The following is a 17187-nucleotide window of genomic DNA, read 5'->3' as shown; positions in this document are numbered from 1 at the left end:
GAGTGCTGACATCTGGTCCGGACTGAAGGACCTGCCAACGATTACTGACATGTCGTCTACTGTCACTGCATATGATTCTGTCACCATTGAAAGAATGGTGGAGGATTATGAGTGACCGCATCCAAGTAGGCATGTCAGACAGTCCGTACGTATACTGGCAGGAAAAAGAGGCAATTTGGAGGCCCTTGCAGAAACTGGCTTTATTTTACCTAAGTTGCCCCCCTCCAGTGTGTACTCCGAAAGAGTGTTTAGTGCAGCCGCTCACCTTGTCAGCAATCGGCGTACGAGGTTACTTCCAGAAAATGTGGAGAAGATGATGTTCATCAAAATGAATTATAATCAATTCCTCCGTGGAGACATTCACCAGCAGCAATTGCCTCCAGAAAGTACACAGGGACCTGAGATGGTGGATTCCAGTGGGGACGAATTAATAATCTGTGAGGAGGGGGATGTACACAGTGAAAGGGGTGAGGAATCGGAGGATGATGATGAGGTGGACACCTTGCCTCTGTAGAGCCAGTTTGTGCAAGGAGAGATTGATTGCTTCTTTTTTGGTGGGGGCCCAAACCAACCAGTCATTTCAGTCACAGTGGCAGACCCTGTCGCTGAAATGATGGGTTGGTTAAAGTGTGCATGTCCTGTTTATACAACATAAGGGTGGGTGGGAGGGCCCAAGGACAATTCCATCTTGCAACTCCTTTTTTTTTCTTTGCATCATATGCTGTTTGGGGACAATTTTTTTGAAGTGCCATCCTGCCTGACACTGCAGTGCCACTCCTAGATGGGCCAGGTGTTTGTGTCGGCCACTTGTGTCGTTTAGCTTAGCCATCCAGCGACCTAGGTGCAAATTTTAGGACTAAAAATAATATTGTGAGGTGTTCAGAATAGACTGAAAATTAGTGGAAATTATGGTTATTGAAGTTAATACTATGGGATCAAAATGACCCCCAAATTCTATGATTTAAGCTGTTTTTGAGGGTTTTTTGTAAAAAAAAAAAAAAAAACACCCGAATCCAAAACGCATCCGAATCCGACAAAAATTTTTCAGGGAGGTTTTGCCAAAACGCATCCGAATCCAAAACACGGCCGCGGACCCAAATCCAAAACTAAAACACAAAACCCGAAAAATTTCCGGTGCACATCACTAGTTTTCACCAATTTAAGATGTTTATGTATCATATGGGTGGTAATGTATTAGGGTGTGAGATTCAGAAAGTGAGAGATTTTGTGAGAATTCGCCTGTGGTTTTTAAAGTGGCAATCATGTACATGGCAAAATCAGGTTGATTTTGCCTTGTAAATGATTGCCACTTTAAAAACACACAAAAAATTCTCCCAAAATCTCTCACTTTCTGCTTCTCACACCCTATTACATTCCCCCACTTGTCTTTAATCTGGTTGGCTATTGTGAGTCTAACATCTAGTATGTTCATTTTCAGCCTATCATGTATGGGGATTACATTGCTTATGACTGCTGGCTTGGTAAAGTTTATGACCTCAAAAACCAGGTTATACTGAAGCTGTCTAATGGAGCCAGGTAAACTTATCCTATGTATAGAGAATGCCATATTCTAACTAGCAGATCGCACTACATGTGTAGTATTTGTCTGGAGCATAGATTCTCAAACGCGATCCTCAAGACACCCCAACAGTGTTTAAGTTTATCCATGCTTGGCCACAGGTAACTTAATTAGCACCTCAGTCAATTTGATTTAACCATCTGTGCTGAGCCATGCACATGTGTAGAACCTGGACTGTCACGGTGCCTTGAGGAACGCGTTTGAGAACCTCTGGTCTGTAATGCTAGATAAATCCTGCTAGTTGTTGCTGTGTTCAGGGTCGGACTGTGGCATGAATGGCCCACGGGGGCGAAATCAGTGGTAGGGGCCCATGCTTAGAGGCTTGGCTAACCATTAGTGTGTGCTTGGTCTTGGTCACTAGATAAATATATATCGTTAATAATGCTAGTACATGCATAATTAATAACAGCAATGCACTGTAGAAAAATACACCATAGTCCTGCGCAGTATAATGTAACATAAGTTTATTGTATAATTCTAGAGCACAGTCTGGAACCAGATTCCTTGAGGAGGGGTTGGTGCCCCAGGTATTGGGTACCACCGGGAGTTTCCCCCTCTGCCCCCCTATGGGCCAGTCCGACCCTGGCTGTGTTATACTCTGGCTACATTGTCACATTGTTCACTCCTGTTTACCATCTCCTCTTCCTATACTTTTGCTGCAGGTGTTCCATGAGCACGGAAGATGCTTCTAAATTATATGATGTCTGTCCCCATGTCAGTGACTCGGTAATTATCTGATGAGTAGAATCCAGTAATAAAGCCTCTGAGGCATATTTCCATTACATCCCCTTTGTATTGACAGCGCTAGTTCTCCACTGATAGGAGTTTCTGAGTGACGGCTGGATTTGATTCTAAGTAGAAATCTAGAAAATAAAGGCCCTATTCTGAGTTGGGAGTAAAACAAAAGAGCGAGTAATTGTTCATCTGGGCAAACCTTGTTGCATTGCAATGGGTGCAAATACCTTTATTTTGCATGCAGGCTAAATACGAGCTGCTTTTGCTTGTAGCCCAATAATGCTGCAAAGTCTTATTTTTACACTGCAATTTAGATTTCTGTTTGGATATGCCCCACCCATATCGAACTCTCTGCACATGTTACATCTGCCAACCTGCAGTGCAGCATGGTGCGCAGTTACTTGCTCTTTTTTTTTTTTTTTTTTGCTTTATTCCCACCTATGATCCAGACCTTAGGAGGGGCGATTGAAAGGTTTTCTTTTTTGGCCGCAGATAAGGCGCCCATTACTTATTAAGCACCCAAAAGCATGCGCAGCTAATCATGACTAAAATAGTTCTTTTAACGCGGAAAATCCTGCTTGGGCGTCCAAACTGGATACTTTTAACACATTTCTGCTTGCCATCCCAGCAGGCAGCAAGCAGAAATGTTGGCGCTGGCAATGATTGCCCCGAACAGCAGTAGAATTGAATTGCTGCCGTCAAGCGCCATCTAGTGGCCAGCACCTAAAAAAAAAACAAAAAAACTATTTAATTGCCCCTTAAATCATAGCTGGGAACATGAGACTCCCTGGCGCGGCAAAGCCAAAAAGTGGGTGTGGTCTATAGAAAAGGGGGTGTGATTTTGAGGGAATGTCGCAATCCACGCCCCAGTTATCCGTCCCTATGAGGACATGCCCAGCGCTTTCGGAACTGCTGGCATGCCCCCGGACTCTGTCTCCCATGAATAGATGCTGAGTGCATGTGTTCAGCATCTATTCAACGCTGCGCTGCTAGGCAGAGCAGCACATGTCGGGAGCCTCCCAACTGCCCCCCACTGCGGCCAGCAGGTGGGACAGTCCCAAAAAAACGACTGTCCTGCGAAAAATCAGGAAAGTTAGGAGGTATGCCTAAATATTTATTTTTAGTGTAGTGGTAAAGGAGAATGCCACTGGTGCAGGTACTCCCTCTTTTCCCCATTCCAGGTAGCTGATATGTTCCAGACAGTTACCTCTAAAACAGCTGCATTATCCAAGCATTTAAGCCCAGCGGCATGGACTGTTCAAAGGGCTGACATTGGTGTGGCGTGAAGGCAGTAACTGGCTGCATATTCTACCATTAATTTTGAAATGTTTATAGCAAGTCCTCTCATTGAGATACTGCCGGGCTCAAACATGGAGGTCTGTACTAAAATCAATATCCTCTATATTGGTAATAAGCAACTTTCACTACTACTGTATGTATATGATTAAATTGGACTTTTAATATAGTTCTCAGTATTTTACAAAAATTGGTGTGTCCAAAAGCATGCAGTTGTTTAGCTTTTCATTCTCCAGTCACTTTTCACACTGCAGTAAAACAGTAAGAGACCAGGGGGTAAATGTATGAAGCAGTGAGCCAGTGAATAAGTTGCCCATGGCAACCAATCAGCATTGAAGTAACATTTATAATTTGCATACTATAAAATTATACAGAGCAGCTGATTGGTTTGCCGTGGGCAACTTCTCCACTGGCTCACTTCTCTACTCTTATCACTGCTTCATACATTTACTCCTTTGTCACAAAATGGTTCATATATGAGCTAGCCTGAGCCAGGCTGATTTAAACCTTTGTCTTAAGATGGAGACAGTGAGCCTGAGCCCTGTGTGTACAATGCAGGAAAACAAGACCTCTCCTGTTTTGTTCTTGCAATATTGATTACTTTATGGGATTGCTTATCCGTTAATTTAATTCTGCTGTCTGTCAATTGTGTAGTCATAAGTCCATCTAGAATATATTAGTAATGTCGCTTTCTTTTCTTTCATAAGGGTCTATTTTTTGATGACTCTTACGGGTTCTATCCTGGCCAAGTGCTTATTGGTCCATCCAAGGTGTTTTCAAACGTGCAGTGGCTGTCTGGGGTGAAACCAGTTCTGAGTGCCAAGAGCAAGTTCCGTGTGGGTGTTGAAGAGGTGAGCACCGTGTAGGACATTGACTTCTATGGCAGCTCAGCTGACAAAACGTCTGTTAACTCTACCACCTACCCTGCTTGGTGCTGCTTGCTTTGTATCACCTCTGTGTCCTTCATTGTTCGGACTGTCTACTAATATACACCTTCTCCCCACCACATCCTCCATACGTCATCTTCTCACTATATCCTTCTATTGTGCTCCATCCAGGTACAAGTAACAGAGTTGAGAGTAACCTGGATTACAAAAAGCTTTTGTCTTGGGGGTACAGACTCTATGGACCCACCATCCTCTGTTATAACCCAAGAATCTTTGCACAAGTGAGTAAGCCACTATTATGTGTTGAATATGAAACCGCCAACTCTAAAGCTGCCCTCTCCCTTCATCCTTTTAGTTCACATCAGTTGCGTTAATGTAGTCAGTCTTTAGAAATGTGGTGGCCTGTTTTATTTGCAGTAGCTCTGCATGTAACTTCCCCTAACTATCGCCCTCACAGCCCTGTTTCATTGAACATTTACAGCAGTTAGAGAAAAAGAAAGCCAGGATGAAAGGGAAGATGGTTAACTAGACACTTGTAGTAGTTTAGTGATGTCTGTCTCGCCTATTTCCCTGATCACACACTTTGCTGAGTTGTAATACTATACAGCTCGGTAATATGCTGTATGGCACACCACTTTGTATATTACTTCACCAGAGCCTCTCCCCTTAAATGCTAATTGTCATCCAATAGTGTCTTGAATCTTTATCGTTCATGTGGGTACAGTGACTGTTTCTATTTAAACCCCAAATCTTTCCAACCTACTAATCACCCTTTAAAGCACACATACAACTTCTGTTTGCATATTGATGTCACACTTTGCTGTTTGCTGTAGTATTGGAATGTGATGCCTCACAAGTCCTAATTACTCCAATACTCATGACATCTGGGCTTTGTTGTGGCTGAATATATGGAAATTTCTGTCTGTCTTGTTCAATGGAATTTGTGATGTCTCGTCAGAGAAATTGGTCCTTAGGAGCAGTGAGTTATGTGTTTTGTTGTTTTTTGCACTTTTATATATAATATAAATCTACATGTATGCAGATTTTTCTCTTTCATCCAGTCTGGGGGACACTGGCTCATGGGGTTATTTGAGAGGACCATAGGAGCTGGCTCTTAATTAGAGTAGTATAACTTTAAGAGAGTAGCATCACCCCTCTGCAAGTGGTGATCTTTGTGTATAAGTGCTCATGGAAGCTGGCCTCATTAGAGCTGCTCTACAGCCCTGTACTTTTAAATTAGTTTCAATACATCGAGAGATTCACCAGCTATGAAATCAGGCTGCCACCAGACTCCTGGGGAAGTGAACTTGGTTCGCTCCCTGGCGTCTGATCGGATCTACATTCTGGAGCCTGCTTTCCCCCACATACGGTCAGTGCTGTTGCCTTTCTAGAGGGCAGCATCTTCGCTGTGCTGGCTCAGCATGGTGTCGCCATCTTGCATGATTCTCCCTGGCTCCCCTCTTCATATATGAGGAGTGTGTGTGTGATGTCAGACACTATAGGATTTCTGAGAACTGGGGCTGCACTCTGATTTCACTGTTAACGAACGTTTACTAGTGTTAGTGCTCAGGGAAGAGAGAGCTGAGGGAGAAGCTGGCTACATGACCCCCGCCCCCCCACACCAAATATCCAACAGGTATCAGGTTGCACTGATTTCTGATGGCTTTAGCATAGCTGATTGTATTATCTGCAGCTGTCTTAGTACAAGCTAAGCTCTCCCTCAGACACACTCCCAAGAGCAGCGCAGTTTGATTGCTTCCTTGTAGCACTTCGGTCTTTGGTTCGATTCCTGCCTTGGTTTGATTTGTGTGAAGTTTATGGGTTCTCCTTGTGCTTGAGTGGGAGATGGACAAGGTGGAGGAATTGTCACCTAACTGTCTCAATGCTGAAGATCCAGCTCAAGGAGGGTTATGCTCCTCTGTTACAGTAAAGGGGTTTGTCATGGATTCTTCTCCATATATTTCTCTGACGTCCTAGTGGATGCTGGGAACTCCGTAAGGACCATGGGGAATAGACGGGCTCCGCAGGAGACTGGGCACTCTAAAAGAAAGATTAGGTACTATCTGGTGTGCACTGGCTCCTCCCTCTATGCCCCTCCTCCAGACCTCAGTTAGAATCTGTGCCCGGCCAGAGCTGGGTGCTCCTAGTGGGCTCTCCTGAGCTTGCTAGAAAGAAAGTATTTGTTAGGTTTTTTATTTTCAGTGAGATCTGCTGGCAACAGACTCACTGCTACGTGGGACTGAGGGGAGAGAAGCAAACCTACCTGCGTGCGGCTAGCTTGTGCTTCTTAGGCTACTGGACACCATTAGCTCCAGAGGGTTCGAACACAGGGCCTGACCTCGATCGTCCGTTCCCGGAGCCGCGCCGCCGTCCCCCTTGCAGAGCCAGAAGACAGAAGAAGGAGATGAAATCGGCGGCAGAAGACTCCAGTCTTCATTAAGGTAGCGCACAGCACTGCAGCTGTGCGCCATTGCTCCCACTGCACACCACACACTCCGGTCACTGTAGGGTGCAGGGCGCTGGGGGGGGGCACCCTGGGCAGCAATAAGAATACCTTTTGGCACTAAATACACATAATACAGTCTGGGAAACTGTATATGTGTAAAAAACCCCGCCATTAAGCTATACAAAACGCGGGAGAAGCCCGCCGCTGAGGGGGCGGGGCCTTCTTCCTCAGCACACCAGCGCCATTTTCTCTTCACAGCTCTGCTGGAAGGACGCTCCCCAGGCTCTCCCCTGCAGTATCCTGTACGGGAAGGGTAAAAAAGAGAGGGGGGGCACATAAATTTAGGCGCAAATAGGATAATAAGCAGCTATTGGGAAATATCACTCATTATAGTGTAAATCCCTGTGTTATATAGCGCTGTGGTGTGTGCTGGCATACTCTCTCTCTCTGTCTCCCCAAAGGACTTTGTGGGGTCCTGTCCTCAGTCTGAGCATTCCCTGTGTGTGTGCGGTGTGTCGGTACGGCTGTGTCGACATGTTTGAGGAGGGTTACGTGGAGGCGGAGCAGGGGCAGATAAGTGTAGTGTCGCCCCCGACGGGGCCGACACCGGATTGGATGGATATGTGGAAGGTCTTAACAGACAGTGTCAACTCCTTACATAAAAGGTTCAATGATGCAGCAGCCTTGGGACAGCCGGGATCTCAGCCCGCGCCTGCCCAAGCGTCTCGGAGGCCATCAGGGGCTCAAAAACGCCCGCTAGCTCAGATGGTAGACACAGATGTCGACACGGAGTCTGACTCCAGTGTGGATGAGGATGAGACAAATGTACAGTCTACAAAGGCCATCCGATGCATGATTACTGCAATGAAAAATGTATTGCACATTTCTGATGTTAACCCGGTTACTACCAAGAAGGGTATTATGTTTGGGGAGAAAAAGCAGCCAGTGACTTTTCCCCCATCTGATGAATTAAATGAATTGTGTGAAGAAGCGTGGTGTTCCCGTGATAAGAAACTAGTGATTTCTAAGAGGTTACTGATGGCGTACCCTTTCCCGCCAACGGACAGGTTACGTTGGGAAACATCCCCTAGGGTGGACAAGGCGCTCACACGCTTATCAAAAAAGGTGGCACTGCCGTCTCAGGATACACCCGCCCTAAAGGAGCCTGCGGATAGAAAGCAGGAAGCTATCCTGAAGTCTGTGTATACACACTCTGGTACTATACTGAGACCTGCTATTGCTTCAGCATGGATGTGTAGTGCTGCAGCAGCATGGTCTGATACCCTGTCAGACAACATTGATTCCCTCGACAGGGATACTATTTTGCTAACCATCGAACATATAAAGACGTCGTCTTATATATGCGGGATGCACAGAGGGACATTTGCCTGCTGGCATCTAGAATTAATGCAATGTCCATTTCTGCCAGGAGAGTATTATGGACTCGGCAGTGGACAGGTGATGCGGATTCTAAAAGACACATGGAGGTTTTGCTTTATAAGGGTGAGGAATTGTTTGAGGACGGTCTCTCGGACCTCGTATCCACAGCAATAGCTGGGAAGTCAACTTTTTTACCTCAGGTTCCCTCACAGCCTAAGAAAGCACCGTATTATCATGTACAGTCCTTTCGGCCTCAGAAAGGCAAGCGGGTCAGAGGCGCATCCTTTCTGCCCAGAGGCAGGGGTAGAGGAAAGAAGCTGCACCAGGCAGCCAGTTCCCAGGAACAAAAATCCTCCCCCGCTTCCTCGAAGTCCACCGCATGACGCTGGGGCTCCACAGGCGGAGCCAGGTGCGGTTGGAGCGCGTCTCCGAAACTTCAGCAACCATTGGGTTCGCTCACAGGTGGATCTCTGTGCTGTACAAATTGTATCTCAGGGATACAAGCTGGAGTTAGAGGCGACTCCCCCTCGCCGTTACCTCAAATCAGCCTTGCCAGCTGCTCCCAGGGAAAGGGAGGTAGTACTGGCAGCAATTCACAAGCTGTACCTCCAGCAGGTGATAATCAAGATTCCCCTCCTTCAACAGGGACGGGGTTACTATTCCACAATGTTTGTGGTACCGAAACCAGACTGTTCGGTGAGACCCATTCTGAATTTAAAATCCTTGAACACTTATATAAGGAAGTTCAAGTTCAAAATGGAATCGCTCAGGGCGGTTATTGCAAGCCTGGAAGAGGGGGATTTTATGGTGTCGCTGGACATCAAGGATGCTTACTTGCATGTCCCCATTTACCCACCTCACCAGGAGTACCTCAGGTTTGTGGTACAGGATTGTCATTACCAATTCCAGACGTTGCCGTTTGGTCTGTCCACGGCACTGAGAGTATTTACCAAGGTAATGGCCGAAATGATGATACTCCTTCGGAAGAAGGGAGTTATAATTATCCCGTACTTGGACGATCTCCTTATAAAGGCGAGGTCCAGAGAGCAGTTGTTAGTCAGCGTAGCACTCTTTCGGGAAGTGTTGCAACAGCACGGCTGGATTCTGAATATCCCAAAGTCGCAGCTGATTCCTGCGACGCGTCTGCTTTTCCTGGGCATGATTCTGGACACAGAACAGAAGAAGGTGTTTCTCCCGGTGGAGAAGGCCCAGGAATTGTCATCTCTGGTCAGGGACCTCCTGAAACCAAAACAGGTGTCGGTGCATCACTGCACGCGAGTCCTGGGAAAGATGGTGGCTTCTTACGAAGCAATTCCCTTCGGCAGGTTCCATGCAAGGATCTTTCAGTGGGATCTGTTGGACAAATGGTCCGGATCGCATCTTCAGATGCATCGGTTGATCACCCTGTCCCCAAGGGCCAGGGTGTCTCTGCTGTGGTGGCTGCAGAGTGCTCATCTTCTCGAGGGCCGCAGATTCGGCATACAGGACTGGGTCCTGGTGACCACGGATGCAAGCCTCTGAGGATGGGGGGCAGTCACTCAGGGAAGGAACTTCCAAGGACAGTGGTCAAGTCAGGAGACTTCACTACACATAAATATACCGGAACTAAGGGCCATTTACAACGCCCTGAGTCAAGCAGAGCCCCTGCTTCAAAACCAACCAGTGCTGTTCAATCAGACAACATCACGGCGGTCGCCCATGTAAACCGCCAGGGCGGCACAAGAAGCAGGATGGCGATGGCAGAAGCCAAAAGGATTCTTCGATGGGCGGAGAATCACGTGCTAGCACTGTCAGCAGTGTTCATTCCGGGAGTGGACAACTGGGAAGCAGATTTCCTCAGCAGGCACGACCTCCACCCGGGAGAGTGGGGACTTCATCCAGTAGTCTTCACGCAGATTGTAAACCGTTGGGAACGGCCACAGGTGGACATGATGGCGTCCCGCCTCAACAAAAAGCAAAAAAAATATTGCGCCAGGTCAAGGGACCCTCAGGCGATAGCTGTGGACGCACTAGTGACACCGTGGGTGTACCAGTCGGTTTATGTGTTCCCTCCTCTTCCTCTCATACCCAAGGTACTGAGGATAGTAAGAAAGAGAGGAGTAAGAACTATACTCATCGTTCCGGATTGGCCAAGAAGAACTTGGTACTCAGAACGATCTCAGAGGACCCATGGCCTCTGCCTCTCAGACAGGACCTGTTACAGCAGGGGCCCTGTCTGTTCTAAGACTTACCGCGGCTGCGTTTGACAGCATGGCGGTTGAACGCCGGATCCCAACGGAAAAGGGCATTACGGATGAAGTGATTCCTACGCTGATAAAAGCTAGGAAGGATGTGACAGCAAATCATTATCACCGCATATGGCGGAAATATGTTGCTTGGTGTGAGGCCAGGAAGGCCCCAACAGAGGAATTCCAGCTGGGGCGATTTCTGCACTTCCTACAGTCAGGAGTGACTATGGGCCTAAAATTGGGGTCCATAAAGGTCCAGATTTTGTCCCTATCTATTTTCTTTCAAAAAGAACTGGCTTCACTGCCTGAAGTTCAGACGTTTGTTAAGGGAGTGCTGCATATTCAGACCCCTTTTGTGCCTCCAGTGGCACCTTGGGATCTTAACGTTGTGTTGAATTTCCTGAAATCCCACTGGTTTGAGCCACTTAAGACCGTGGAGCTGAAATATCTCACGTGGAAAGTGGTCATGCTATTGGCCTTAGCTTCGGCTAGGCGTGTGTCAGAATTGGCGGCTTTGTCATGTAAAAGCCCTTATCTGATCTTCCATATGGACAGGGCAGAATTGAGGACTCGAGGACCTCGAATTGAGGACAATTTCTCCCTAAGGTGGTATCAGCGTTTCATTTGAACCAACCTATTGTGGTGCCTGTGGCTACTCGGGACTTGGAGGACTCCAAGTTACTGGATGTAGTCAGGGCTTTGAAAATCTATGTAGCCAGGACAGCTGGAGTCAGGAAAACTGACTCGCTGTTTATCCTGCATGCACCCAACAAGCTGGGTGCTCCTGCTTCAAAGCAAACTATTGCTCGCTGGATCTGTTGCACGATTCAGCAAGCTCATTCTGCGGCAGGGTTACCGCATCCTAAATCGATAAAAGCCCATTCCACAAGGAAGGTGGGCTCTTCTTGGGCGGCTGCCCGAGGGGTCTCGGCTTTACAGCTTTGCCGAGCTGCTACTTGGTCGGGTTCAAACGCATTTGCTAAGTTCTACAAGTTTGATACCCTGGCTGAGGAGGACCTTGCCTTTGCTCATTCAGTGCTGCAGAGTCATCCGCACTCTCCCGCCCGTTTGGGAGCTTTGGTATAATCCCCATGGTCCTTACGGAGTTCCCAGCATCCACTAGGACGTCAGAGAAAATAAGAATTTACTCACCGGTAATTCTATTTCTCGTAGTCCGTAGTGGATGCTGGGCGCCCGTCCCAAGTGCGGACTCTCTGCAATACATGTATATAGTTATTGCTTAACTAAAGGGTTATTGTTATGAGCCATCTGTTACTGAGGCTCAGTTGTTGTTCATACTGTTAACTGGGTATAGTATCACAAGTTGCACAGTGTGATTGGTGTGGCTGGTATGAGTCTTACCCTGGATTCCAAATCCTTTCCTTGTTGTGTCAGCTCTTCCGGGCACAGTTTCCTTAACTGAGGTCTGGAGGAGGGGCATAGAGGGAGGAGCCAGTGCACACCAGATAGTACCTAATCTTTCTTTTAGAGTGCCCAGTCTCCTGCGGAGCCCGTCTATTCCCCATGGTCCTTACGGAGTTCCCAGCATCCACTACGGACTACGAGAAATAGAATTACCGGTGAGTAAATTCTTATTTTTCAGGTGTTAGCCAGCATAGGCGTTATGTATCTTCTGCATGATCTCCCTATGGGAAACTTTATCAGGGTCAGCCCCACTATTCTGTAGTTAATACAGGGGATGTGCTACTCTGTCGGAGTTCATAAGCATCTGTAGACCTATGTATATCGTACTCTCCTCAGACTACTTGTGTTCTTATGTCTATACAGAGGTCATAGACACAGGAGCCAGGCGCATGTAACAGTGGTACTGATGGCTATACTGAGCTTCATGTAACTAGGTGTCCATTATCTGGCATATGTGCAATATCTTATAGGGGTACAGACAGCTGAGTCTCTATTTTCCCTCTGCTATAAACCACTGCTGAGGCTCAGCCTGCAGTCGTATGGTTGCACAGAGTACAGGATCCGAGGTTCAGATCTCGCTTGGCGGTCAGTGACATTGGGAGAAAAGGTTGGTTAACTTACTGGTGTCCTTTGCCTGGTATCCAGTTGTCTGCTATGGCATTGTGCCACTTGTCCTCTGAGGATCATCGCCAGTGTAATGTGCGCACCTAACCTACATTCTTTAGGTTATGAGTCTGCTATACTTAATATGTATATTATGGGTTTCCTCTAAAAACCCATAAGGGCCCACCAACCGAGTAGAAATAGTGAGCGTTTGTCGGGATTTCATCGGCTGCCGTGATCTCGACCATCTGGAAATTAACTACGACCCCACATGCTGTGCTAACAGTACCACTGTTCTCTACGTTAAATCCTGTATGCTTTTTTGTTTTTTATTAATCCTGACAGAGAGATTAATTTTAGTCACCGTGGTCTGGGGTGATTTTCCTGCACTCTTAGGGGGAGATTCAAATGTTTGAAAAGTCAGTTGGGAGTCTGTTTTTTCCTGTCTATTAGATAGGAAAAAACAGACACCCAACCGACTTTTCAAACATTTGAATCTCCCCCCTTAGTGTCAGAGCTTTGCTTGTGTCATACCCGTATAAACTGGTGTGATCACTGGTACTTTCTTTCACATTGTATTCTCTAGTTTGCTCTTGGTATAGACCAGTGGTCTCCAACCTTAATTGGGGTGTGAGCAACTTTCAGAAAATAAAACCTCTGAAAGAGCTATCCCCTCCCCCCAATGCGTGCGCGTTCCTGCAAAAGTGAGTGTGGCATTCCAAAAGTGGGTGTGGCCTCACAACTACAGGTAATGTCCCCTAGCAGTGCAAGATACACATACAATGCACACCGCTGCTGGCTTCTTCTAGCGCCGCCGGTGCTGCTGCTCCTACAGTATGAGGGACGGAAGGGGAGGAGAACGCAGCGCGCGCCTATCCTGTGACGTCTGGAGAGCGGCTTCGGTGAGGGCCCCCGGCGGTGGGCATTTGAAATATGGCACTGGTAAATAAGCCAATCAGGTGCTGCCGCTGCCGGTCCGCAAGCTCGGATTGGTTGACAGCCGGCACCATATTAAAAATTAAAGGAGGAGGAGTGCCAGTGGTTTCCAAAGCCTGTGCGCTCTGTGAGCTACCGAAAATGCTACGGCGAGCTACCGGTAGCTCGCGAGTGACGGGTTCGCAATCACTGGTATAGACTGTCTGTTTAGCGTGATTCTGTGCTATTCCCCCATACTGAGGGTGTAGCCTTTGCTTTCGTTCAGAGTTTTGCAGATTATGGCGTGTGTTTTCTCCCCCCCACTCCCCACAGGTAATGTAGTCTTACGATTTCATAAGATGTATCCAATTGTGGATTTACTTTTTTTCTTTCTTCACCGCAGACCACCTGTTGGGCACAGGTGAGACATGACTAATAACTTTACAAACTCTGAGTGTGCCTTCTCGGCATGCGACCGCAATAGCCAGTACTAGTGGGGAACTTGTCCAGATGAACTGGGTAGTTATCCAACATGCTTCCTTTAAAAGTGTTTCTCTGACGTCCTAAGTGGATGCTGGGGACTCCGTAAGGACCATGGGGAATAGCGGCTCCGCAGGAGACAGGGCACAAAAGTAAAAGCTTTAGGATCAGGTGGTGTGCACTGGCTCCTCCCCCTATGACCCTCCTCCAAGCCTCTGTTAGGTTTTTGTGCCCGGCCGAGAAGGGTGCAATCTAGGTGGCTCTCCTAAAGAGCTGCTTAGAGTAAAAGTTTTGTTAGGTTTTTTATTTTCAGTGAGTCCTGCTGGCAACAGGCTCACTGCAACGAGGGACTTAGGGGAGAAGAAGTGAACTCACCTGCGTGCAGGATGGATTGGCTTCTTAGGCTACTGGACACTAGCTCCAGAGGGACGATCACAGGTACAGCCTGGATGGGTCACCGGAGCCGCGCCGCCGACCCCCTTGCAGATGCCGAAGAGAGAAGAGGTCCAGAAACCGGCGGCTGAAGACTTCTCAGTCTTCATGAGGTAGCGCACAGCACTGCAGCTGTGCGCCATTGCTCTCAGCACACTTCACACCAACGGTCACTGAGGGTGCAGGGCGCTGGGGGGGGCGCCCTGGGCAGCAATGAAAGTACCTATGCTGGCTAAAAATACATCACATATAGCCCCTGAGGCTATATGGATGTATTTAACCCCTGCCAGGTTGTCAGAAAAACGGGAGAAGAAGCCCGCCGAAAAGGGGGCGGGGCCTATTCTCCTCAGCACACAGCGCCATTTTCCTACACAGCTCCGCTGCTAGGAAGGCTCCCAGGCTCTCCCCTGCACTGCACTACAGAAACAGGGTTAAAACAGAGAGGGGGGGCATTTTATGTGGCGATATTATTATATATTAAGATGCTATAAGGGAAAACACTTATATAAGGTTGTCCCTGTATAATTATAGCGTTTTGGTGTGTGCTGGCAAACTCTCCCTCTGTCTCCCCAAAGGGCTAGTGGGGTCCTGTCCTCTATCAGAGCATTCCCTGTGTGTGTGCTGTGTGTCGGTACGTGTGTGTCGACATGTATGAGGACGATGTTGGTGAGGAGACGGAGCAATTGCCTGTAATGGTGATGTCACTCTCTAGGGAGTCGACACCGGAATGGATGGCTTATTTAGGGAATTACGTGATAATGTCAACACGCTGCAAGGTCGGTTGACGACATGAGACGGCCGGCAAACCAATTAGTACCTGTCCAGGCGTCTCAAACACCGTCAGGGGCTTTAAAACGCTCATTACCTCAGTCGGTCGACACAGACACAGACACGGACACTGACTCCAGTGTCGACGGTGAAGAAACAAACGTATTTTCCATTAGGGCCACACGTTACATGTTAAGGGCAATGAAGGAGGTGTTACATATTTCTGATACTACAAGTACCACAAAAAAGGGTATTATGTGGGGTGTGAAAAAACTACCTGTAGTTTTTCCTGAATCAGATAAATTAAATGAAGTGTGTGATGATGCGTGGGTTTCCCCCGATAGAAAATTATTGGCGTTATACCCTTTCCCGCCAGAAGTTAGGGCGCGTTGGGAAACACCCCCTAGGGTGGATAAGGTGCTCACACGCTTATCAAAACAAGTGGCGTTACCGTCTCCAGATACGGCCGCCCTCAAGGAGCCAGCTGATAGGAGGCTGGAAAATATCCTAAAAAGTATATACACACATACTGGTGTTATACTGCGACCAGCGATCGCCTCAGCCTGGATGTGCAGCGCTGGGGTGGATTGGTCGGATTCCCTGACTGAAAATATTGATACCCTTGACAGGGACAGTATTTTATTGACTATAGAGCATTTAAAGGATGCATTTCTATATATGCGAGATGCACAAAGGGATATTTGCACTCTGGCATCAAGAGTAAGTGCGATGTCCATGTCTGCCAGAAGATGTTTATGGACACGACAGTGGTCAGGTGATGCAGATTCCAAACGGCACATGGAAGTATTGCCGTATAAAGGGGAGGAGTTATTTGGGGTCGGTCCATCGGACCTGGTGGCCACGGCAACAGCTGGAAAATCCACCTTTTTTACCCCAAGTCACATCTCAGCAGAAAAAGACACCGTCTTTTCAGCCTCAGTCCTTTTGTCCCCATAAGGGCAAGCGGGCAAAGGCCAGTCATATCTGCCCAGGGGTAGAGGAAAGGGAAGAAGACTGCAGCAGGCAGCCCCTTCCCAGGAAAAGAAGCCCTCCACCGCTTCTGCCAAGTCCTCAGCATGACGCTGGGGCCGTACAAGCGGACTCAGGTGCGGTGGGGGGTCGTCTCAAGAGTTTCAGCACGCAGTGGGCTCACTCGCAAGTGGACCCCTGGATCCTACAAGTAGTATCCCAGGGGTACAGATTGGAAATTCGAGACGTCTCCCCCTCGCAGGTTCCTGAAGTCTGGTTTACCAACGTCTCCCTCCGACAGGGAGGCAGTATTGGAAACAATTCACAAGCTGTATTCCCAGCAGGTGATAATCAAAGTACCCCACCTACAACAAGGAAAGAGGTATAATTCCACACTATTTGTGGTACTGAAGCCAGACGGCTCGGTGAGACCTATTCTAAATCTGAAATCTTTGAACACTTACATACAAAGGTTCAAATCAAGATGGAGTCACTCAGAGCAGTGATAGCGAACCAGGAAGAAGGGGACTATATGGTGTCCCTGGACATCAAGGATGCTTACCTCCATGTCCCAATTTGCCCTTCTCACCAAGGGTACCTCAGGTTCGTGGTACAGAACTGTCACTATCAGTTTCAGACGCTGCCGTTTGGATTGTCCACGGCACCCCGGGTCTTTACCAAGGTAATGGCCGAAATGATGATTCTTCTTCAAAGAAAAGGCGTCTTAATTATCCCTTACTTGGACGATCTCCTGATAAGGGCAAGGTCCAGAGAACAGTTGGAGGTCGGAGTAGCACTATCTCAAGTAGTTCTACGACAGCACGGGTGGATTCTAAATATTCCAAAATCGCAGCTGATTCCGACGACACGTCTGCTGTTCCTAGGGATGATTCTGGACACAGTCCAGAAAAAGGTGTTTCTCCCGGAGGAGAAAGCCAGGGAGTTATCCGAGCTAGTCAGAAACCTCCTAAAACCAGGCCAAGTGTCAGTGCATCAATGCACAAGAGTCCTGGGAAAAATGGTGGCTTCTTACGAAGCGATTCC

General features: G+C 47.7%; 1 protein-coding gene across 1 annotated transcript in view; it reads left to right on the top strand.

Moving 5' to 3' along the window:
* The window catches only part of UBE2O (ubiquitin conjugating enzyme E2 O), a 187776-nt gene that overhangs the window by 28250 nt on the left and 142339 nt on the right, over positions 1 to 17187 (top strand). The window contains exons 4-7 of the mRNA XM_063960415.1: positions 1439 to 1536; positions 2242 to 2305; positions 4318 to 4461; positions 4669 to 4778. Of these exons, the coding sequence (XP_063816485.1) occupies positions 1439 to 1536; positions 2242 to 2305; positions 4318 to 4461; positions 4669 to 4778 (416 nt within the window). The remainder of the gene's footprint in view (positions 1 to 1438; positions 1537 to 2241; positions 2306 to 4317; positions 4462 to 4668; positions 4779 to 17187) is intronic.

This window comes from Pseudophryne corroboree, chromosome 3, assembly GCF_028390025.1.
Source record: "Pseudophryne corroboree isolate aPseCor3 chromosome 3, aPseCor3.hap2, whole genome shotgun sequence".
Lineage (NCBI taxonomy): Eukaryota > Metazoa > Chordata > Amphibia > Anura > Myobatrachidae > Pseudophryne > Pseudophryne corroboree.
This window is presented reverse-complemented; position numbering and strand designations above follow the sequence as displayed.